The sequence below is a fragment of the Cyprinodon tularosa genome, unplaced genomic scaffold, assembly GCF_016077235.1.
Source record: "Cyprinodon tularosa strain WSP-4 unplaced genomic scaffold, ASM1607723v1 ctg963, whole genome shotgun sequence".
NCBI lineage: Eukaryota > Metazoa > Chordata > Actinopteri > Cyprinodontiformes > Cyprinodontidae > Cyprinodon > Cyprinodon tularosa.
In genome coordinates, this window is record NW_024039744.1 from 138,440 (window position 1) to 162,329 (window position 23,890).

The 23,890-nt window shown below is 47.7% G+C and overlaps 1 protein-coding gene across 1 annotated transcript in view; it reads right to left on the reverse strand.

Annotated features, from left to right (window-relative positions):
• The window catches only part of LOC119776881 (netrin receptor DCC-like), a gene marked incomplete at its 5' end in the record, with an annotated part of 120,146 nt that overhangs the window by 26,133 nt on the left and 70,123 nt on the right, over window positions 1–23,890 (reverse strand). The window contains 5 exons of the mRNA XM_038275510.1: window positions 4,025–4,327; window positions 9,695–9,844; window positions 13,993–14,109; window positions 14,199–14,422; window positions 14,608–14,764. Of these exons, the coding sequence (XP_038131438.1) occupies window positions 4,025–4,327; window positions 9,695–9,844; window positions 13,993–14,109; window positions 14,199–14,422; window positions 14,608–14,764 (951 nt within the window). The remainder of the gene's footprint in view (window positions 1–4,024; window positions 4,328–9,694; window positions 9,845–13,992; window positions 14,110–14,198; window positions 14,423–14,607; window positions 14,765–23,890) is intronic.

Sequence of the window (23,890 nt, forward strand, 5' to 3'; positions counted from 1 at the left end):
GGTGGCGCTGTTTGGCTGCTGGCGGCTCCACGCCACGCAGAAGGTGCCCGTTCTTCCAATGCCTGAGCCGCTGCTGAGGATAGAGCCTGATTATCCTCTATCCTGTCTGGTTTTACTAAGTATTAATGTTTAGTCTGTCCTGGTTCCTCTTTAATTCTATTCTGTGTGGAGAAACAGGCCGTTAACACCTGAAAACGTCACATTCTTCCCACAGAGGGACTCATTCAGACTCACAACCCAGAGCAACCAGAGTCCAGCTCCATTCTTTAAATGTCTGGAGTTTGTTTTGTTGTGTTTTGCAGCCCTGGAGGCGATAATGAGGGAGACGGAGGGAGGAGAGGCCTTGATGGAGGTGAGAGGAGACTCTCTGGCTGCTGTCGCCTCAGGCCTACAGTCTCTGAGTGAAAGGTTTCCAGGAGCTAAAAATCAATGATAATCTGAGGCCACCTGGGCATGTAAACAGAGCAAAAATGGAAAAACACACATCCACCAGAACAGCCTGCTGTCGGGTTTCCCTCTCTAGGCTTCCTTATGCTGCAAAACACTACGAGGAAAGAATGTAAAAACCTGCAGGCTGCAGCTTTACTGCCCCCTAGTGGCAGACACGTACAAATAAAGCAGCTGAGTCCAAACCCAAGGGGCCGCTAATGGCCCCTGGGCCCCACTTTGGACACACCTGGCTTAATAGATTTATCCTATAAAATAACTAGTTCCAGTTTAACTTATAATGTTTGGCGCCATTTTGCTTCCAATGATGCTTCTGCCTCAAAGGATCAGCAGAGTCCAACTGTCTGCTTTCAACACTTACTCAGAATACACTGCTATGCTAACAGCTAATTGATAATTAGAACCATGCTAAAGGCTACTATGCTAAAGCTATTATTCAAAGTAAATTTAAAAGCTAACAAAACGACAAAAGCTAAAAATGACTGAATTTTTCTAACAAAGTTGAAACATGCTAATAGCTAATCTGAGTCCAGAAAATAATTAACCACAATCAGAACATCGGCTAACGTCTAACAAAGAAAACTAACCACTGAAGGGCAGCTAGTCCACAGCTACATGGATCCAACATCAGCCAATCAGAGGACCTGATGGTGCAGGACAGGTCGGGTTTCTGGGACGGGTCGGGTTTCTGAGACGGATCGGGTTTCCGGGACGGGTCGGGTTTCCGGGACGGGTCGGGTTTCTGAGACGGATCGGGTTTCTGGGACGGGTCGGGTTTCTGGGACGGGTCGGGTTTCTGAGACGGATCGGGTTTCCGGGACGGGTCGGGTTTCCGGGACGGGTCGGGTTTCTGAGACGGATCGGGTTTCTGGGACGGGTCGGGTTTCTGGGACGGGTCGGGTTTCCGGGACGGGTCGGGTTTCTGGGACGGGTCGGGTTTCTGGGACGGGTCGGGTTTCTGGGACGATCGGGTTTCTGGGACGGGTCGGGTTTCTGAGACGGATCGGGTTTCTGGGACGGGTCGGGTTACTGGGACGGGTCGGGTTTCTGGGACGGGTCGGGTTACTGGGACGGGTCGGGTTTCCGGGATGGGTCGGGTTTCTGAGACGGATCGGGTTTCTGAGACGGATCGGGTTTCTGGGACGGGTCGCGTTACTGGGATGGGTCGGGTTTCTGGGACGGGTCGGGTTTCTGAGACGGATCGGGTTTCTGGGACGGGTCGGGTTTCTGGGACGGATCAGGTTTCTGGGACGGATCGGGTTTCTGGGACGGGTCGGGTTTCTGGGACGGGTCGGGTTTCTGGGACGGGTCGGGTTTCCGGGATGGGTCGGGTTTCTGAGACGGATCGGGTTTCTGGGACGATCGGGTTTCTGGGACGGGTCGGGTTTCTGGGACGGGTCGGGTTTCTGGGACGATCGGGTTTCTGGGACGGGTCGGGTTTCTGAGACGGATCGGGTTTCTGGGACGGGTCGGGTTACTGGGACGGGTCGGGTTTCTGGGACGGGTCGGGTTACTGGGACGGGTCGGGTTTCCGGGATGGGTCGGGTTTCTGAGACGGATCGGGTTTCTGAGACGGATCGGGTTTCTGGGACGGGTCGGGTTACTGGGATGGGTCGGGTTTCTGGGACGGGTCGGGTTTCTGAGACGGATCGGGTTTCTGGGACGGGTCGGGTTACTGGGACGGGTCGGGTTTCCGGGATGGGTCGGGTTTCTGAGACGGATCGGGTTTCTGGGACGATCGGGTTTCTGGGACGGGTCGGGTTTCTGGGACGGGTCGGGTTTCTGGGACGATCGGGTTTCTGGGACGGGTCGGGTTTCTGAGACGGATCGGGTTTCTGGGACGGGTCGGGTTTCTGGGATGGGTCGGGTTTCTGGGACGGGTCGGGTTTCTGGGACGGATCGGGTTTCTGGGAAGGGTCGGGTTTCTGGGACGGGTCGGGTTTCTGAGACGGATCGGGTTTCTGGGACGATCGGGTTTCTGGGACGGATCGGGTTTCTGGGACGGGTCGGGTTTCCGGGACGGGTCGGGTTTCTGGGACGGGTCGGGTTTCTGGGACGATCGGGTTTCTGGGACGGATCGGGTTTCTGGGACGGGTCGGGTTTCTGAGACGGGTCGGGTTTCTGGGACAGGGCCGGTTTTTGGGACGGGTCGGGTTTCTGGGACGGGTCGGGTTTCTGGGACAGGGCCGGTTTTTGGGACGGGTCGGGTTTCTGGGACGGGTCGGGTTTCTGAGATAGATCGGGTAGTGACACAAGGTTTAGCTTAGAACTTCTTTTAAGCTAGCAGCTAATCTGAGTTAAAAGCATTTTAAACCTAAAACTAAACGCTGTTTAGATTATAATTAATCCCTGATATAAATATTTCCTGAACTAAAGCTCATTTATCGGCTCACAGTCAGACTTCCAGCTGGAAGTTTGATGTTTTAATGAAAGCCTGTAAAGCGGTTTAGACTGAAGGAACAAACCTGTCAGGCAGAAATCAGGGATTTGATCTGAGCTTCTGGAGGAAGAAAAAGTCTCCTAGCATCAGATAAACTGAGGTGAAATCTGTCATCTGTTCTGGTTTTTAATTAATTCCTGTTTGCTTTGATAGATTGAGCGGAGGGACAGAGTTCTCCTGGACAGCCCTGAACTCTAGAGCTAGTCCACACAGACCCGCTTTATTAAAAGCTGTAGGTTAGAGTAGAGAAGGGCGGCAGAGAGCCCTTTAAGCCACCGTAGAAGATCCTGGTCAAAAAGATCAACCAGCCGTTCCACCATCACATGGGATTGCTGCTCTGACCCTACCAGCCGGGCTGTTTGTTAGATTTACCGTCTGGTTTCAGCTCTGAGGACACGAGCAGAGACAGACAGGTCAGCTCCGTCCCTCTGGCTAATGTCAGGGACACTTACGCTTTATTAAACGTATCCAAACAAACAGCGCCTCAGGCTGCAGCATCCAGCCAGGAGAGCTGCTACATCACAGCCACAACCATTTTCTCAGGAAGAAATGTTTCATTTTCATTAAAAAGGTTCCAGTTTTTATTAAAGTGATCAGAGTCCAGTCGGTTTATCATTTAAGGAGCAGAAGATCCATTTAAACTGAAATCTCAGATGTTTTAAAGCTGGGGCTTTTTTCTGTCTGCTTGGTTTTAAAAGTTTACCCTCATGTTGCATCATCCTGCATTTTAACAAACAGAATCAGAGGAGACAAACTGTTGGAGCTCTAAAGCGTTTTGATCCGGTCTGATCCTCATCAACCCTGGATGGGAACGCCGCGTGTTTCCATCCAGCCTGGGAGCTTCATGGCTGGATCACACTGGTTGTTCTGGGAGCGACTCCACCTTCCCTCCCTCTCCCTTCCTCCTCCATGACGGCGGTGGAACTCAAACACGTCTGTCGCTCATGAACTCATCGATTTCTCACAGCTTTCATTTTGGTGATTTATGTTTACAGAAAATAAAAACTTTAGAAAACCAGAATATTATCAAACATTTGATTAATGGAGATTCTGATCAAACTCCACAGTCAGAAGGGAGAGGGGGCATCTGAGACCAAGGGCCTTAGGGGTGTGTGTGTGGGGGGGGGGGTTACTCACCGGACTGTGGCAGCATGGAGGAGTAAACCTTTGGGTCGATGGTCCCCATCGGCGGTGGCAGCAGCGGGTTGGTGAAGCTCCGCAGCGGGTGGGTCGGCCGAACGCAGGCCGTGGGGATGGTCCGCCCCCCGCCTGTCTGCGCCTCCTCTGAGGAGCCCGGGGCGGCGGGGGCCCCGGGGACGGGGCCGACGGGGGGAACGTGCTCCGAGGCAGGAGCAGCGCAGCCAGGCAGGAGGGGGGCGGCCGGCTGGGGTGGAGGCTGCTGCTGAAGCAGAGGAGCGGTGGAGGAGTCTGAGGGCATCGCTGAGAGGAAGGATGGAAACACAGAAAAGTCCAATTAGTGGGAATCCCAGAGAATCCCTGAAGAGTTCGCCCTGACAGCAAGAAGAAAACCATCCGTCCTTAAAGACGGGAAAACTCTGGACTTTCTTTAATCCTAAAAATATGAATAATAAATGAAGAAAATCTGAACTCTGCTTCAAAGACCGCAGCCTAGTTCATGTTTAGGACCTTAGAAATCTTTGGGGAGCCGCTTCTGGTTATCAAATATCTGCTCTACCCACACTGATATCTTTCAGCAGCAGGCTGTTAGCTAGCAATGCGGATAAGCGAGTATTTTACAGCCTTTAATTAAAAATACTAGCAACTGTACGATTGGTTTTTAGGATGTACCTGTCTGGCACTTCCTAATTTCCCCCCGGAAACTTTGCTCAAATGTTCACAAGCAGCAGCTGCTGGAGTTGGAAAAAGCTGCTGGACGCGCCACATCAACCCTGATTGGTTGAAACTATCAGTTAAACCATCCGAGTTAAACCATCTGAGTTAAACCATCCGAGTTAAACCATCAGTTAAACCACCAGAGTTAAACCATCAGTTAAACCGTCAAAGTTAAACCATCAGAGGTAAACCATCAGAGTTAAACCATCCGAGTTAAACCATCCGAGTTAAACCATCCGAGTTAAACCATCAGTTAAACCGCCAGAGTTAAACCATCAGTTAAACCGTCAAAGTTAAACCATCAGAGTTAAACCATCAGAGTTAAACCATCAGTTAAACCGTCAAAGTTAAACCATCAGAGTTAAACCATCCGAGTTAAACCATCCGAGTTAAACCATCCGAGTTAAACCATCAGTTAAACCGCCAGAGTTAAACCATCAGTTAAACCGTCAAAGTTAAACCATCAGAGTTAAACCATCAGAGTTAAACCATCCGAGTTAAACCATCCGAGTTAAACCATCCGAGTTAAACCATCAGTTAAACCACCAGAGTTAAACCATCAGTTAAACCGTCAAAGTTAAACCATCAGAGTTAAACCATCAGATTTAAACCATCAGTTAAACCATCAGTTAAACCATCAGTTAAACCACCAGAGTTAAACCATCAGATTTAAACCATCAGTTAAACCATCAGTTAAACCACCAGAGTTAAACCATCAGAGTTAAACCATAAGTTAAACCACCAGAGTTAAACCATCAGTTAAACCGTCAAAGTTAAACCACCAGAGTTAAACCATCAGTTAAACCGTCAAAGTTAAACCACCAGAGTTAAACCATCAGAGTTAAACCATCAGTTAAACCGTCAAAGTTAAACCACCAGATTTAAACCATCAGTTAAACCATAAGTTAAACCACCAGAGTTAAACCATCAGTTAAACCGTCAAAGTTAAACCATCAGAGTTAAACCATCAGATTTAAACCATCAGTTAAACCACCAGAGTTAAACCATCAGAGTTAAACCATCAGTTAAACCGTCAAAGTTAAACCATCAGAGTTAAACCATCAGAGTTAAACCATCAGATTTAAACCATAAGTTAAACCACCAGAGTTAAACCATCAGTTAAACCGTCAAAGTTAAACCATCAGAGTTAAACCATCAGATTTAAACCATCAGTTAAACCACCAGAGTTAAACCATCAGAGTTAAACCATCAGTTAAACCGTCAAAGTTAAACCATCAGAGTTAAACCATCAGTTAAACCATCAGTTAAACCACCAGAGTTAAACCATCAGAGTTAAACCATAAGTTAAACCACCAGAGTTAAACCATCAGTTAAACCGTCAAAGTTAAACCACCAGAGTTAAACCATCAGTTAAACCGTCAAAGTTAAACCACCAGAGTTAAACCATCAGAGTTAAACCATCAGTTAAACAGTCAAAGTTAAACCACCAGATTTAAACCATCAGTTAAACCATAAGTTAAACCACCAGAGTTAAACCATCAGTTAAACCGTCAAAGTTAAACCACCAGAGTTAAACCATCAGTTAAACCGTCAAAGTTAAACCATCAGAGTTAAACCATCAGATTTAAACCATCAGTTAAACCACCAGAGTTAAACCATCAGAGTTAAACCATCAGTTAAACCGTCAAAGTTAAACCATCAGAGTTAAACCATCAGATTTAAACCATCAGTTAAACCGTCAAAGTTAAACCACCAGAGTTAAACCGTCAGATTTAAACCATCAGTTAAACCACCAGAGTTAAACCACCAGAGTTAAACCATCAGTTAAACCGTCAAAGTTAAACCATCAGAGTTAAACCATCAGATTTAAACCATCAGTTAAACCGTCAAAGTTAAACCATCAGAGTTAAACCATCAGATTTAAACCATCAGTTAAACCGTCAAAGTTAAACCACCAGAGTTAAACCATCAGAGTTAAACCATCAGATTTAAACCATCAGTTAAACCATCAGAGTTAAACCATCAGTTAAACCATCAGAGTTAAACCATCAGTTAAACCGTCAAAGTTAAACCATCAGAGTTAAACCATCAGATTTAAACCATCAGTTAAACCGTCAAAGTTAAACCACCAGAGTTAAACCATCAGAGTTAAACATCAGTTAAACCATAAGTTAAACCACCAGAGTTAAACCATCAGTTAAACCGTCAAAGTTAAACCATCAGAGTTAAACCATCAGATTTAAACCATCAGTTAAACCACCAGAGTTAAACCATCAGTTAAACCGTCAAAGTTAAACCATCAGAGTTAAACCATCAGATTTAAACCATCAGTTAAACCGTCAAAGTTAAACCACCAGAGTTAAACCATCAGAGTTAAACCATCAGTTAAACCATAAGTTAAACCACCAGAGTTAAACCATCAGTTAAACCGTCAAAGTTAAACCATCAGAGTTAAACCATCAGATTTAAACCATCAGTTAAACCACCAGAGTTAAACCATCAGTTAAACCATCAGAGTTAAACCATCAGAGTTAAACCATCAGTTAAACCATAAGTTAAACCACCAGAGTTAAACCATCAGTTAAACCACCAGAGTTAAACCATCAGAGTTAAACCATCAGTTAAACCATAAGTTAAACCACCAGAGTTAAACCATCAGTTAAACCACCAGAGTTAAACCATCAGTTAAACCATCAGAGTTAAACCATCAGAGTTAAACCATCCAAGTTAAACCACCAGAGTTAAACCACCAGAGTTAAACCATCAGTTAAACCATCAGTTAAACCATCCGAGTTAAACCACCAGAGTTAAACCATCAGAGTTAAACCACCAGAGTTAAACCATCAGTTAAACCGTCAGTTAAACCATCCGAGTTAAACCACCAGAGTTAAACCATCAGTTAAACCACCAGAGTTAAACCATCAGTTAAACCGTCAAAGTTAAACCATCAGTTAAACCACCAGAGTTAAACCATCAGTTAAACCATCAGAGTTAAACCATCAGAGTTAAACCATCAGTTAAACCATAAGTTAAACCACCAGAGTTAAACCATCAGTTAAACCACCAGAGTTAAACCATCAGAGTTAAACCATCAGTTAAACCATAAGTTAAACCACCAGAGTTAAACCATCAGTTAAACCACCAGAGTTAAACCATCAGTTAAACCATCAGAGTTAAACCATCAGAGTTAAACCATCCAAGTTAAACCACCAGAGTTAAACCACCAGAGTTAAACCATCAGTTAAACCATCAGTTAAACCACCAGAGTTAAACCATCAGTTAAACCACCAGAGTTAAACCATCAGTTAAACCATAAGTTAAACCACCAGAGTTAAACCATCAGTTAAACCACCAGAGTTAAACCACCAGAGTTAAACCATCAGTTAAACCATAAGTTAAACCACCAGAGTTAAACCATCAGTTAAACCACCAGAGTTAAACCATCAGTTAAACCATCAGAGTTAAACCATCAGAGTTAAACCATCCAAGTTAAACCACCAGAGTTAAACCACCAGAGTTAAACCATCAGTTAAACCATCAGTTAAACCATCCGAGTTAAACCACCAGAGTTAAACCATCAGAGTTAAACCACCAGAGTTAAACCATCAGAGTTAAACCATCAGAGTTAAACCACCAGAGTTAAACTCCTATCTTAAGAACGTTATTGTGTCTGAGATCTGGTCTATTGAAAGGAAGCAGACCTGCTGAGAGTCACTAGAGAGCAGCTGACTGATCTGATCTGCATCCATTCCACCTTCCATTAGCACCTCCCTCTCACCTCCTCCTTCACCTCCTCCTCCTCCTCTCCAGCATGTGTCCCTCTGTGCGACAGCAAAGCTCCATTAGGGCAGAGATGCTGCACATTTTCACACAAACGCAGCTCCTGGTTGACCTCTGTGTCGGCCAGCAGCAGACAGGAGCTCAGCTTTCTGATTGGTTCAACCATTAAGAGGCTGATTGGAGGATTAGAGCTCCTCCAAGGTCCCTCCTGCCCCTTCCTCAGCCGCTGCAGCCCCGTACCCTCGCCTGCATCGCCATCAGCCCCCCTGGACTGTCTCCTCCTCTCCTGCTACTGTTAAATTGCTGCCAATCAGGGATTCATCGTCTCCTGAACCATCTGTGGGCCGTTTGGTTTAGCAGAAAGATGCAGATTGACTGCGAACAGAAAGGAGAGCATGAGGAGAGCAGAGGGAGCTGGGAAGGCGGCAGAGCTGCAGGTAGCTCTGTGTTTACTGCTCTTTCTAATATTAGCAGCTCTCTATATAATAACTGCTGAGAGGAAAAGGAAAGCAGCAATCAGGCTGTCAGCTTTTCCTTTTACACCAATAAACCAGTGGAGCGTCTGAGAAAGGTCTCAGTTACAGTCTGAAGGTCAGAAGCTCCTCCACTGAGGACCGATCAGGCCTGGAAATGAAAAGCTTTTAACCAAAGCATAGATATAAACCCCAGAAAACATTGATCTAGATTGGATGTGATGAGGAACTGTTTCTCCTCCTCATCGTCCATCTTGTTTAAAAGGGTTATTTACGGCTTGTTCCACCCTGTTCTCCACTTGGACCATGAAGACATGAGAGCTTAACCGGTTCCTGGTACACAGACCCAGAAAACCAGAGCTGCCATCATCTGAACAGCAGGGAGGGTCTGTCTGCTCTATGATAGTGGCCCTGATCAGCGTATCGGTGCCTGTGCCCAGCAGGCGGGGCGGGAGGCGGGGTCCGCCCTGCAGAGGTCAGCAGCGTGCCACAGGGCAACACAGAGACACACAAAGATGTAAACCCTGCACACAACTCAGAGAACTGAACAGGACTGTAGGAGGAAGCTCTAGAACCCAGAGAGAACCAGCGAAAGCACAAGGAGAACATGCAAACTCAGTGCAGTCAGACTCCAGGCCGGGAATCAAACTCACAACCTCCTCTCTGCAAAGCAGCATCGCTGCAACTGCTCCACCGTTCACCAGCTTTATACAGACGGACCTTCTACTGGTCCCAGTACCTGCAGTGTATCCTCGGTCCACGGTCAGACTGGGGAACGGCATCGGCCTCAGGCTGAACTTGTTGTGTGTGAAGCCACAGGATGGAGAAGGCAGAATCCCAGGATACTGGGAGGACTCCAGTGTTGGAACTGGAATGGCGCTGACCACCGCTGAAACAGAGAATAGCAGTGAGTTAGCCCAGCAGCAGCTAGAATAGATCTACGTTTATCAGCCATATCCGAACACTGGTTTAGCATTAGCATGGCTACAAGACAGGTCAGGGTCAGAGGTCAGGGTCAGAGGTCAGGGTCAGAGGTCAGGGTCCTCTAAACCTTCCTCTAGAAGGCTGGAGCTAAAAAAGGAGCGTTTTTCTCTGGTGGCGAGCTTCAGCCCTCTTTGCCATGACCCCAATCTTTAGCTTCTCCTCAGATGTCCAGGCTGCTCCAGAACCTTAATATCTGGGTCATCAGGCTGGAACCAGAACCAGGTTTCTTAGCTGCCTTCCTGATGGTGCTGATGGTTTAGGTTACCATGGGGATGGGGCTCTTCTTCCACCATCATCATTGTTACTGGTTCTGGATGATCTAAACAGAAACGTGTGAATTGATCCAGGCGTCTGTTGCTCCTCAGCTGAGCCGCTCTACTGCAGCAGAACCTCTGAGGAACCAGAGAAGGAGAGAAGAACTTCTCCACTCACAACGTTTCCTAATTAGCCTCGACTCAAAGCCGCCAACATTTAAAGCCCATCCTGCTGGTAGAACCAAAAGAAAATCTGGGGAGTGGTGGCCTAGTGCGTAAAGTGCTCCCCAAGGGGACGGGTTAAATGCAGTTAATTTTGTAGCTCTGTTCTTGCGACAGTGGAACGGCAATAAAAGCTGAGAAAAAACAAAACCTTCAGGGCTGCTTGATCAGGTCAGCCTCACATTTTCTTTGGTTTTGCTGCAGATTTCATTTCATTTTGGCAGAAAATGTCCCCTGATTTCGGTTGCAGCTATAAAACCAAAGTGAAGCTGATGTAACAGCGTCTGCAGCAGACGGAGGCGGCCGGCTCTGCTTATTACCAACCAACAGAAAGCAGGAGGTGAATGTGCAGCGGTGAAGGAGCAGCTCTAACCTGAGAGGAGGAGCATGCAGGGTTCATACTGTGACCTTGAGAGGAAGCTGCAGGGAGGCGAGCTCACTGAGACTGATTACACAGCGCCGCAGGACTACGGCACGGAGAAAAATCACTGCACGGCTCCTCAGGCCTGTTTGGAAGATAAGGAGCTCCCCCCACTCCCTATTATGGTGAGTGTGTCTGTCTATATTCCCCTTCTCTGCTCTAAACACAGCCGCTTCAAATGAGTGTGAGGCTGCTGAGCTCGGCGCTGCTACACAGTAATCCTTCATGTTTAAATAAAACAAAGACGCACTCAGTCTTTGTTCAGGCTGACGGTCAAATACTCCAAAGGTTTCCAGGCTCTTACTGCTAAGCTTCCTTCAGACACATTCCTGCATCTGAGGGATTCCAGTCCTGTTCCTCTGGGAAGAGCTGCATAGGTCGCAGTCACTCCGGTTATATAAAATAAATATTTAACATGATCAGTTCCAGTTGCTTCCTTTTCTTTCAATCACTGTTGTTCAGGACCACGGTCAGCGACTCGTTCAGGACCACGGTCAGCGACTCGTTCAGGACCACGGTCAGCGACTCATTCAGGACCACGGTCAGCGACTCGTTCAGGACTGAGGTCAGCGGGTCGTTCAGGACCACGGTCAGCGGGTCGTTCAGGACCACGGTCAGCGACTCGTTCAGGACCACGGTCAGCGACTCGTTCAGGACCACGGTCAGCGGGTCGTTCAGGACCACGGTCAGCGACTCGTTCAGGACTGAGGTCAGCGGGTCGTTCAGGACCACGGTCAGCGACTCGTTCAGGACTGAGGTCAGCGACTCGTTCAGGACTGAGGTCAGCGACTCGTTCAGGACTGAGGTCAGCGGGTCGTTCAGGACCACGGTCAGCGACTCGTTCAGGACTGAGGTCAGCGACTCGTTCAGGACTGAGGTCAGCGACTCGTTCAGGACTGAGGTCAGCGGGTCGTTCAGGACCACGGTCAGCGGGTCGTTCAGGACCACGGTCAGCGACTCGTTCAGGACCACGGTCAGCGACTCGTTCAGGACTGAGGTCAGCGGGTCGTTCAGGACTGAGGTCAGCGGGTCGTTCAGGACCACGGTCAGCGACTCGTTCAGGACTGAGGTCAGCGGGTCGTTCAGGACTGAGGTCAGCGGGTCGTTCAGGACCACGGTCAGCGGGTCGTTCAGGACCACGGTCAGCGACTCGTTCAGGACCACGGTCAGCGACTCGTTCAGGACCACGGTCAGCGACTCGTTCAGGACCGAGGTCAGCGGGTCGTTCAGGACTGAGGTCAGCGGGTCGTTCAGGACCACGGTCAGCGACTCGTTCAGGACCACGGTCAGCGGGTCGTTCAGGACCACGGTCAGCGACTCGTTCAGGACCACGGTCAGCGACTCATTCAGGACCACGGTCAGCGGGTCGTTCAGGACCACGGTCAGCGGGTCGTTCAGGACCACGGTCAGCGACTCGTTCAGGACCACGGTCAGCGACTCGTTCAGGACCACGGTCAGGGACTCGTTCAGGACCGTTAAGTACAGTTAACTCTTAAATTAAATAGTTAAAGCTAAAGGTTCATAATACTAACGGTGAGTTTCAGAACCAGAACATCCTCCTCCAGTCAGACATGGAGGAGATAAGCTGGAGGTTCTGCAGTGATTCCTGATCAGGTTCTGGAACCATCTTCTTTCCTCTGAACTTCTCCCTCTGACTCTGATTCATGTTTTCATTAAGAACAAACTGAAGATCTGGAGGAAAATTCACAGAAAGGAAGAACTGAGATGGGCAGATGTGTTCCGGTTGGTCTGTGAATCTCCATCTTGTTCCTGGCTGCGTGTTTTCATCCTCAGACAGAGATAAACCTGCAGCTTCCTGCTGGTCGATGTTTCTGATCAATAACTGGATCGATTCTCCTGCTGGGATCAAACTCTGCTCCTCCTGGAATCATCTCTCAACAAATCGACTCAAAACCACAAATTGAATCTGCTGATCACAGACCTGTGGTTATCGATACCTCGGATCCATTTTAGCATGGATCGATTGGCTCAGCCTGCAGGGAGGCGAGCGGATCATCATCATCATCATCATGGCCTTTGGTTTCTCCTGCTGGAACAGGATCAGCTGCAGAGTCCGTCACACAGAGCAGCTCTGGATCAGCTGAGCTTCAGTCTGAGGACCAGATGTTGGATCAGATCCTCTGACATCATCAGCCAGCAGGAGGAGGAGCTTCAGAGGCTGGAACACTGACTCACAGGTCCTGCTTCTGTCTGCTGGTACCAAACCGTCCATGATGAGATGAAGAGCAGAACTCAGACACTGGAAGAAACATCTGGGTGTGATGGAGCCGGGCGCTGTGACATCATCACGTCAGCAGCTCCCTGCAGAGGAACAGAACCGCTGCAGCCCGGCGGTTCCTCCTTGGTTCTGTTTGTTCCGGCGCAGAAAACAAACAGCAGGCGAAAAGAGGAGAGAGAGGAGGAGGTGATTACTGTGAGGCTGGGAGCGCCGCACGCCAGCGCAGAAACGCTGTAATTAGATGCGGCACAAACCAGACCTGCTTCACACTGTGAAGATGTTCAGCGCCGCTTCTGTGGGAATAAAGTGGCAGAAAAGGAAACGTGTCGCCGTGAGCAACAGAAACATACAGAAGATTAACAAAGCTGCAGTTTTCCTTCAGCTGTGACCAAGATGACGCCACTAATCCGTTAGTCAGACCTGAGATGAAACTACTCATCAGAAACAGGTCGGGGGGGGGGTTCAGGTTCTGCTCAGTTTGCTCCAAAGCTTCACTGAAATGATCCAAACCCAGAATCCAGGATGGTTCTGCTGCATCGTCCATCAGACCTCCGCCATAGGAGCGTCCAAATTCACCAGAGGAACCAGGATCCTCTCCGCTGCTCAGCATCTTCTGGGATTCTAGCTCCAGATCTGGAAAAGTCTTCCTGGTTCAGATGAATCTAAGGAACGTTCTGCTCAAACGTTTCAACCGATTTCTGAAATCCATGTTTCTGTTTACGGATAATAAAAAAAAAAAAAAACGCTTCAGGCAAAAACCACCAATCTGACATCACTGATCACCTGATCTACATTTTAAAGCGATTATCGGACTGTAAAGCCGACTTATCGGGCCGGTTCTGTTAATCGGACCGTTACCAGAACGCCTTTCTCTGACCACCATCAGAAGGTTGTGGTTCTGGTGGGTTTGGACCTACGTGTGCTGCTGGGCTGCAGGTCCATGGGGATTATCATCTTCCCTCGGGTCCCCCTCCTGGCCGAGATGGAACGGTCCAGAGTGGAGATGCCGCTGGACGCCTCGTCTGGGTCGGCTCCTGGAGGGGAAACCAAACAAACCCCACAGTGAAGCTTTGACAGATTCTGGGCGGAAAGAGGGAAACGTGGACTGGATCAAATCCTGTACCGGAGTGGCTGCTCTTGCTGCCCATCTGGCTCTCTGATTGGCTGTGGGCCACGGGGGGGAGGTCCTGGCAGGACTGGCTGGGCGAGTCGCGGCCGGACGGGGCCACGCTGGGAGCTTTCTCCATGTTCTTCATCTCCATCTCCTCGTGGTGGATCCACAGGTCCGGCGGCCGGAGCTCCTTCTGGCTGCCTTTCCTCTTCCCAGCGCTGTGGCTCGCCCGCTTCCTGTGGAAATGGAAGGGAAACAGGAAGCAGACGGTCAGAGATCGACGTAAAGCAGAAGCTGCTGTTGGTCCAACGTTATTATGGGATATCTAGATAGCGAACAGCTACAGAGCAGAACCAGAACCATCCTGGTCCATCCTTAGCACCTGATGGACCAAGATGGCGGCTGATGTAGGCGGTCTTACTTTCTCTGCTGGGAGGAGGAGCGGTGGATGCAGACGAGCGCCGTGACGATCACCACGCTGATGGCTCCCACCGAGACCAGGATGATGACCAGCAGGTAGCTATTCTTCTGAGGCGTGGCGCTGCCGTGAGGAGGACGCATCTGACCAATGGGAGACTCTGGAAGCAGGAGGGAGGCGGAGCCAGGAGGTGTTAGCATCAGACCAGCAACAGGAGATTAAAAAAACTGCTAAATGTTAACGATGAACATAAATAGACTCATTCTGCTAAAACTATCGGCTGCTGCAGCCAGATGGTCTGGGCCAGATGTTCTGGGCCAGATGGTCTGGGCCAGGTGGTCTGGGCCAGGTGTTCTGGGCCAGATGGTCTGGGCCAGATGGTCTGGGCCAGGTGGTCTGGGCCAGGTGTTCTGGGCCAGATGGTCTGGGCCAGATGTTCCGGACCAGATGGTCTGGGCCAGATGTTCCGGACCAGATGGTCTGGGCCAGATGTTCTTGGCCAGATGGTCTGGGCCAGATGGTCTGGGCCAGGTGGTCTGGGCCAGATGTTCTGGGCCAGATGTTCTGGGCCAGATGGTCTGGGCCAGGTGGTCTGGGCCAGGTGTTCTGGGCCAGATGGTCTGGGCCAGATGTTCCGGACCAGATGGTCTGGGCCAGATGTTCCGGACCAGATGGTCTGGGCCAGATGTTCTTGGCCAGATGGTCTGGGCCAGATGGTCTGGGCCAGGTGGTCTGGGCCAGATGGTCTGGGCCAGATGTTCTGGGCCAGATGTTCTGGGCCAGATGTTCTGGGTCAGATGGTCTGGGCCAGATGTTCTGGGCCAGATGTTCTGGGCCAGATGTTCTGGGCCAGATGTTCTGGGCCAGATGTTCTGGGTCAGATGGTCTGGGCCAGATGTTCTGGGCCAGATGTTCTGGGCCAGGTGTTCTGGGCCAGGTGTTCTGGGCCAGATGCTCTGGGCCAGATGGTCTGGGCCAGATGGTCTGGGCCAGATGGTCTGGGCCAGGTGGTCTGGGCCAGGTGTTCTGGGCCAGATGTTCTGGGCCAGATGTTCTGGGCCAGATGTTCTGGGCCAGATGTTCTGGGCCAGATGTTCTGGGCCAGATGTTCTGGGCCAGATGGTCTGGAGGTTCTGCAACGTTTGGATCTGGAGAACATGTAACACCAACATCTGCTGCAGATGTTCCTCCTGAACTCTTCAGGAACAAATCGTTCCTCCATCAGCTGAACGGCGGCGTCACATGAACGGATGAAATGAATGAATAAAAACCTGAACATTCAGAGAACAGGAGAGCAGAAGAAAAGACGAATAAAACTCATTTATATCAACGAATAACGGAGAGACCATGAACAGCTGGTCAATTAAAACAAAGAAAAAAAAACTAATAATTAAAAATAATTAAAAGTCAGATCAGATGGAAATAATCAGGCACTAGAATAAAGCTTGTTTGTTTTTCCCTAAAATCAATGACCTCATATGACCCTAATATAAAACACGTAGCTAATAAGTTGGTCTGCTGGTCTCCCATAGGGGGCGCCACTGCTTTGCTTTGACATGTTCATTTAAAAGCTCAGAGCTGCAACTCTTAATGTGTTCAAAGGGAAAAATCCAGATTAGAGCAGAATAAAAGTATTAATTCAAAAGAAGAAATAATTTATAAAATTAAATTCTAAATTTAAATCAATTCTGGTTCTGATGACCTGAAAGGATTCTGGATTATAATTAGGCTAAAGTGAGGTTAGCTTCCAGGTCCTAGCAGCTCAGAGAGAAAGAGACGCTTCTAAACGAAGCGCAATAACAGAACTGTTTGGAGAGTGATGCTGAAGTAGATGGAAACAACGTCACATTCATCCAGTCAGATTCATCCAATCACATTCATCCAGTCACATTCATCCAGTCACATTCATCCAGTCACATTCATCCAGTCAGATTAATCCAATCACATTCATCCAGTCACATTCATCCAGTCACATTCATCCAGTCACATTCATCCAGTCACATTCATCCAGTCACATTCATCCAGTCACATTCATCCAGTCAGATTCATCCAGTCACATTCATCCAGTCACATTCATCCAGTCACATTCATCCAGTCACATTCATCCAGTCAGATTCATCCAATCACATTCATCCAGTCACATTCATCCAGTCACATTCATCCAGTCACATTCATCCAGTCAGATTCATCCAATCACATTCATCCAGTCACATTCATCCAGTCACATTCATCCAGTCACATTCATCCAGTCACATTCATCCAGTCAGATTCATCCAGTCACATTCATCCAGTCACATTCATCCAGTCAGATTCATCCAGTCACATTCATCCAGTCACATTCATCCAGTCACATTCATCCAGTCACATTCATCCAGTCAGATTCATCCAATCACATTCATCCAGTCACATTCATCCAGTCACATTCATCCAGTCACATTCATCCAGTCAGATTCATCCAATCACATTCATCCAGTCACATTCATCCAGTCACATTCATCCAGTCACATTCATCCAGTCACATTCATCCAGTCAGATTCATCCAGTCACATTCATCCAGTCACATTCATCCAGTCAGATTCATCCAGTCACATTCATCCAGTCACATTCATCCAGTCAGATTCATCCAATCACATTCATCCAGTCACATTCATCCAGTCACATTCATCCAGTCACATTCATCCAGTCACATTCATCCAGTCAGATTCATCCAGTCACATTCATCCAGTCACATTCATCCAGTCACATTCATCCAGTCAGATTCATCCAATCACATTCATCCAGTCACATTCATCCAGTCACATTCATCCAGTCACATTCATCCAGTCACATTCATCCAGTCAGATTCATCCAATCACATTCATCCAGTCACATTCATCCAGTCAGATTCATCCAATCACATTCATCCAGTCACATTCATCCAGTCACATTCATCCAGTCAGATTCATCCAATCACATTCATCCAGTCACATTCATCCAGTCAGATTCATCCAATCACATTCATCCAGTCACATTCATCCAGTCAGATTCATCCAATCACATTCATCCAGTCAGATTCATCCAGTCACATTCATCCAGTCAGATTCATCCAGTCACATTCATCCAGTCACATTCATCCAGTCACATTCATCCAGTCACATTCATCCAGTCAGATTCATCCAGTCACATTCATCCAGTCACATTCATCCAGTCAGATTCATCCAATCACATTCATCCAGTCACATTCATCCAGTCACATTCATCCAGTCACATTCCCACCATCTCACCCGTATGGACGTAGAAAACACAACATTTGAACTGAGAAAGCTTCCAGGAGAGGTGGCGAAACGTCTTCAAATCTTGGAACCAATTCCAGTGGACTTTTTTGAACTTTTGCGGAATGACTATGACCTGGATGACTGGGACTCTTCATCAGCAATAGAGACAGACAGTAACCACGCCCCCCCCCCCCCCAAAAGATGCCAGCGCCAGCAGCCGTCCCACTGAAGAGCTCATCTGACTTCCTCTATTCCTGCCATGAACCTTCATCTTCTCGCTGACATCCTAAGAGCTCCAGGAAATCACCCTGGTTCTGGTTCTGGTTTCTTCCCTTCAAATGGGAGTTTTCCTTTCCACTGTCGCTGCATGCATGCTCAGTATGAGGGATTGCTTCAGACTGTCCACTGTGGACTGAGCATTCTGGGTCATCCCTTCGGTTCAGCCTTTCTCTGCCTGAAAGCTTCGGAGCTCTGACCCCCGCCTGCCTAACGAGCGAGCGAGCATCACATGCTCTGCTTGGAGGGAAACGGGAGAGAGGAGGCCTGAGCTGGGAGCTCCGCACGGAGAAGGAGACGCCGTCACTCATTAGACGACCTTGGAGGAAACAGGCAGCAGAAGGAACAAAAACCGAACGTGGAGAAAAGACAAATGAAAGAAAAAATGAAGAGAAATGTTGGTGTGATAGAGAGAGGCACTTTACCTCCCTCAGCCTCTCTCTCCATTTGCTCGTCTTTCCCAATGAAAAGCTCAATCCATCAAAGCCTCCGGCTGCAGCTGCTGGACCACAAACTGCTGCTGCTTTCCTTTTAAACTTCCATCTAATAAAGCCTCTCCCTGCTCTGTTTTCACTTTTCTGCATTGATTTCATTTTAAAGCGAACAATGCGAGATGCTGCTGCTGCGGCGGACGGGAGCTGAGGGATCGTTAAAGTAAAACTCTTTGTTGCCGAGACGTCAGCAGGACGGACAGACTGACAGACTAATTACCCCCGGCACAGACAAGAAAAAGACTTGATTAATGACCTCCTATCATAATTATCCCCGCGCCCAATGAAAACATTTAACACCTTGTTAAGTTAACGCAGCTCAGCTCCTGCATCACCTCTGATTTATGGCGTCTGCAGCCGAGCAGGAGCTCCTGAAGTTCGGACGGATCTCACTGCATCCCGGAGGCACCATAGATCCATGTTTATCTGAAACCTGTCGCTCCGCTGCTGCTGCATCCGTTTCCTCATCACATCTAACTAATTATGCTTTATTTCAAACAAAATGTCAGGATTAAACTCCTGCTGCTCAGGCATGAAACCAACCTCAGACGTTTAGGAGCTCAGCTGCTGTTGGCGTTTTATCCAGATGGAAATATTTTCATTCTTGTTCTAATTAAAGTCGGATATGGCTCTGTGCCTCCCTGCAGGAATCTGAACAACTAAACTGAACTATTTTAGCGTGTGGGAGGCTTTCATTTCTGCAGATTATATGATGTCCTGAAAACTAGAACCTCTTTTATTCGGTTCTGGATTAGAACTCGTTAGTCCTGCCTTAGATCAGAGGACGGACAGACGGATGTAAACAGAGTCTAAGATAGCATTAAAGGCTGCTCTTAAGCTATCGCCTTCAATGTCAGCATGGATGTTAAAATCTCCCACTATGATGACCCTGTCAGTATTTAATACCAAATCAGAAAGGAACTCTGAAAACTCATCTAAACATTCAGAGTAAGGACCTGGTGGACGATACAAAGTTACAAAAAGAAGAGGTTTTCTGCTTTGAAATTTGGATCATTAAGGGTTAAATGATCAAAGAGTTGTAGGTATTAATTGTTTTGGGAGTAATCAGTAAGTCAGACTGGAAGATTGTTGCTACTCCTCCTCCTCGCCCAGAACTTCTGGGGATGTGAAAATTTAAATAGCTTGAAGGAGTTGCCTCATTTATGCTCACATAATCCTCTTGCTGCAGCCAGGTTTCTGTAAGGCAAAACAAGTCAATGTGATTATCACAAATCAAGTCATTAACTAGCAGACTTTTAGAGGAAAGCGATCTTATGTTAAACAGACCACATTTAATCGCTTTAACTTTTCCCCCAGTTTTAATTATAGTTATGATTTACTCCTTTAGGAATGTTATGGTGGAGGGGAGGAAGAGAGAGGATGATGATTGTGGATCACTGAGGAATCATCTCCAGTCGAACCAGACGAGTCCGAGTCTGTGGATCCGGTTCTGGTAAAGATTAGGTGGAGTATTTCTACTAGCTTTAAATGATATTAATGACGTAAAGAAATCAACTAAATCTGACAGAAAAATGGATTTAGTTGATCAAGCAAACTTCTGTAATTATTATTCTGAATTGTTGACAGAATGGTGTGGACATTTATCAGATGTTTTACTGACATATTGGACAGTTTTATTATATATTATGAACCAAACATATCAGGAAGTAGATTTAAGGTCTAATCCACATTAATCTCTCTATAAAGGGTCTAATAATCCTGCTTTATTAGGTTTTATTGAGAGAATCTATTGTTTCTATTGTTCTCACTCTTTTAAAGGGACACTATGCAACATTTTTCAGTTAATTAATGTGTTCCATAACATTATGGATGACTAAATGAGTCATTTCAGGTTGAACAAAGGTTTTCTCGGCCGCCCTGGTGGTCTGTGGGGGAAATACTGCACTTGCAACTGCAGGAGCACCGACCCGCACCCACAGGCTCAGAAGTCTCGTGAGAGTCAGTCTTGCTTTACGGCGAGAACTGCTACACCCCCCAGTTAAAAGCATTCTCGTTGCTAGCACAGTGGCGATCTTTGTGCAGTTATGCTACGTTCACGCAGCAAAAGCAGCAAAATGGCATCTGCTGCTTCATTTTTGCTGCTTGTACCAGTTAGTTCTGACGCGGGGCTGAAGCAGCTTTGCTGCTCTGGCTGCAAAAGTGTGTCTGAGGCGCGTTGGGCGGAGCTTCACTATCCTTTCTCTGCCTTGCAGCTATATTTGCTGTGATCAGTGGGAATAAAGTAGTTTTAATATGTGTTTAAGTGAGAAAATACACCTGAAAACGTAATCAGTGCAGTCAGTTCATTCAGATTATTATCCTGCCTTCAATATTTTTTCTGTCGGAGCCGCTCAGACCCCCACATACCAGGGATGCGCCGACAGTAGGGATCCCTTCATCAGCAGCGGTTCACCGCGGCAGCTGGTAGGTGTTTTTCATCTAAATAATCCAAACTGCATATTCTGCCGGCAGATTTCTGCATTTTAAGTTAATTTAGGCGTCAATAAACTGTTTAAGAGCAGTGATCATCAGCGCTGTGTCTCTCTCCCTGCGTTAAACGCACCCGACGCGCTGCTGCAGCCGCTCAGACGTGCTGCGCCTGCAGCTCAAAACGCGCCGCTGGACCTTTGCATGTAAACTCGCTGCTTCTGTCGCGCCAGCTACATCCAGTGTGAACGCAGCGTTAGTCATTCGCTGCTAAGCTCAAAACAACCGCGCCTGGCTTGACGGAGAAACCAGGAGAACAGCTGAGCATATTTACGACAGTGCACTTTTACTTTCGCCCTCTGGGGGGAGCCTCGCTGGAAAATCAACACTGGTTGCATAGTGTACCTTTAAGTAAAGAAACTTAGGATGTTTCTGAAATAATAATGATTATAGTCTCTGTTAAAGCTGTTAACCCACCCTGACACTAATCCTGAATCCACTCTAATTCTAATTCAGGATCGTCCACATTGGGCCGTGCAGCTTCACAGCAGATCTAACTGAGGTTCATGGTTTTATTTTTAGGCATTAATGTTTTAGTTTTTATCAGGACAAACCAAACAAACCAAAATCTACAGGGATGAAACGCTGAGGAGCAACAAAGATCCCAGATGATTCCTACAGACCTCCTTTGATGTATGAATCCTTCAGGGATTAAAACACAAGAAGAAGGAGAACAAAGAACATGAACCCCCCCCCCCCCCCCCCCCAACAGAAAAGCAGTCAGTAAAAAACATCTGGGACTGAGATGCTGGTCAGACAACAACAGACGTCCAAAACAAACTGATTCAGGAGCCAGAAAACAAAAAACTCTCTGAGGTTCATCAGAACCAATCGATACAACTGCTGACAACAGCATTTATATATTTATATATATATATATATATATATATATATATATATATATATATATATATATATATATATATATATAAATATATGCATTCAAATAAATTAAATTCAGTCTGTAAAACATGTCATCTCAGGTCACTATCCAGTTCAAAAACCAGCTGATTGCATCGACTCATTGACTCTTCAGCAATCCCTCACACTAAGCATGCTTGTAGCGACAGTGGAGAGGAAAAACTCCCTTTGAACAGGAAGAAACCTCCAGCAGAACCAGGCTCAGTGTGAGCGGCCATCTGCTGAGGCCCACTGGGGTTCAAGGAGACAGAAGCAGACATAGAAAAAGAAGCATAGATACAAAAGGCAACTGTCAACCAGCTCCACAGGCGGCCCCGTCCAGGAAACACACAGCCAGGCAGACGAGCTCCGAGCCAGCTCCCATGTCAGAGGATGAAGAGAGCACATCCAGTTAGTCACAGTCAGAGAAACAGGACTACACTGGAAAACAGGCCAAGCTCCAACATCTAGAAACAAAGGTGTGTCTATATATATAATGTCCATCCTGGTGGACTCTCCGTTCCTCAGAAGGGACACACTGAAGGTCTTTCCCCGCTGTGAACAGAGAGTCTCTAAAGCTCCCAGCTCACCATCAGCCTCAGAGTCACGGTGAGAAGCGGAGGCGCTTTGCGAGATGCTGAAACCGTCGGACATTTAATTACTGCTGCAGGTTTCTTTGTTCAACAGCTGAAATGTAAGAGCGGCTAAATTTATCCTTTAAATGTAATAAATAATTTATTGGAGGAAAAGGTCAGAGGAGATGAGTGATCGCTGCCATCGGCGACTGGAGGGAAGGTTTAGGAAATGACTGGAGACGTTAATGCCTCCATTACAGCTCTGGAAATGCCTTTTCCCTTTTCGCATAAATCTCAGATTTTTTCATCCTTAATTTCTTGGTGATGTCATCAGAGATGAATATCTGATAATGGCGAGCATCAAGCATCGGCCCCCAGGAAGAGGAGGGGGATTAGCTGGAGCCGCTGCAGCCTCACGGCGCTCAGAGGCTGTCCTCAGGTCAGGACTGAAGGGTCAAAGGTCAATGTCCTCTGCTGCTCCCGCCTTCTGGTGAGAGGACGCCGTTTGGCACAAAGCTTCAGCCTCCAGAGGAGCGCGGAGGGACGGATTTATGGAGACCAGCAGCAGAGGGGTGGACTTCCTGTTCGGCCGCTGTCCCCGGAGACACAGAAGCATCATCAGACATTTAATCTGACCTTTGACCTCTAAAGGAAGACCAGCTCATCGCTTTTTCTCCATGAAGCAATAAAGAGGAGAGTCAGGTGGATCTCAGTAGGTCAGTATTCAGACCCTCCTGGTCCATATATTGACATACACCTCGGTCACCTGGATGGACGTCCTCCTGAAGGACAGCTCAGTGCTTCTGCTGGACCTCCACGACCTTTGACCTCTGGTGTTGGCAGAATTAGACGGTTTGTTTGGTTGGTTTCTTTGCTCAGACCCGACCTTTAGGCTGGGGTCAGATTCTTTAAACAGACTGAATCCAGCATCTAGACCAGAACCTGTTGTTGGTCTTTAGGAGCTCGACTGGAAACAGATGAAGCTGCAAACTGAGCAACCAGCTGCTGAGGAACATTTATCCTTATCCAGCCTGAATAACAATCTCACTGTATTTAACCTTATCCGTAGGACTTGATGTCGCCCGTTCTGGCCCCCGGGAACCATGTGACTATGGTCCCTGGTGTCTCTAACGTTTCTGACTATGGAGCTGCCAATCACCAGAGTGGGCTTCTCAGTGGGTGTGTCACTGAGTGGGGAAAACCAGTTAGAAAGGTGAACGGGTTGGTGGTGACCAGTGGGCAGAGATCCACGACTACGCTTTCTGCGTACAGTTACCCAATCGCCTGGCTGCTCAGGCACTGC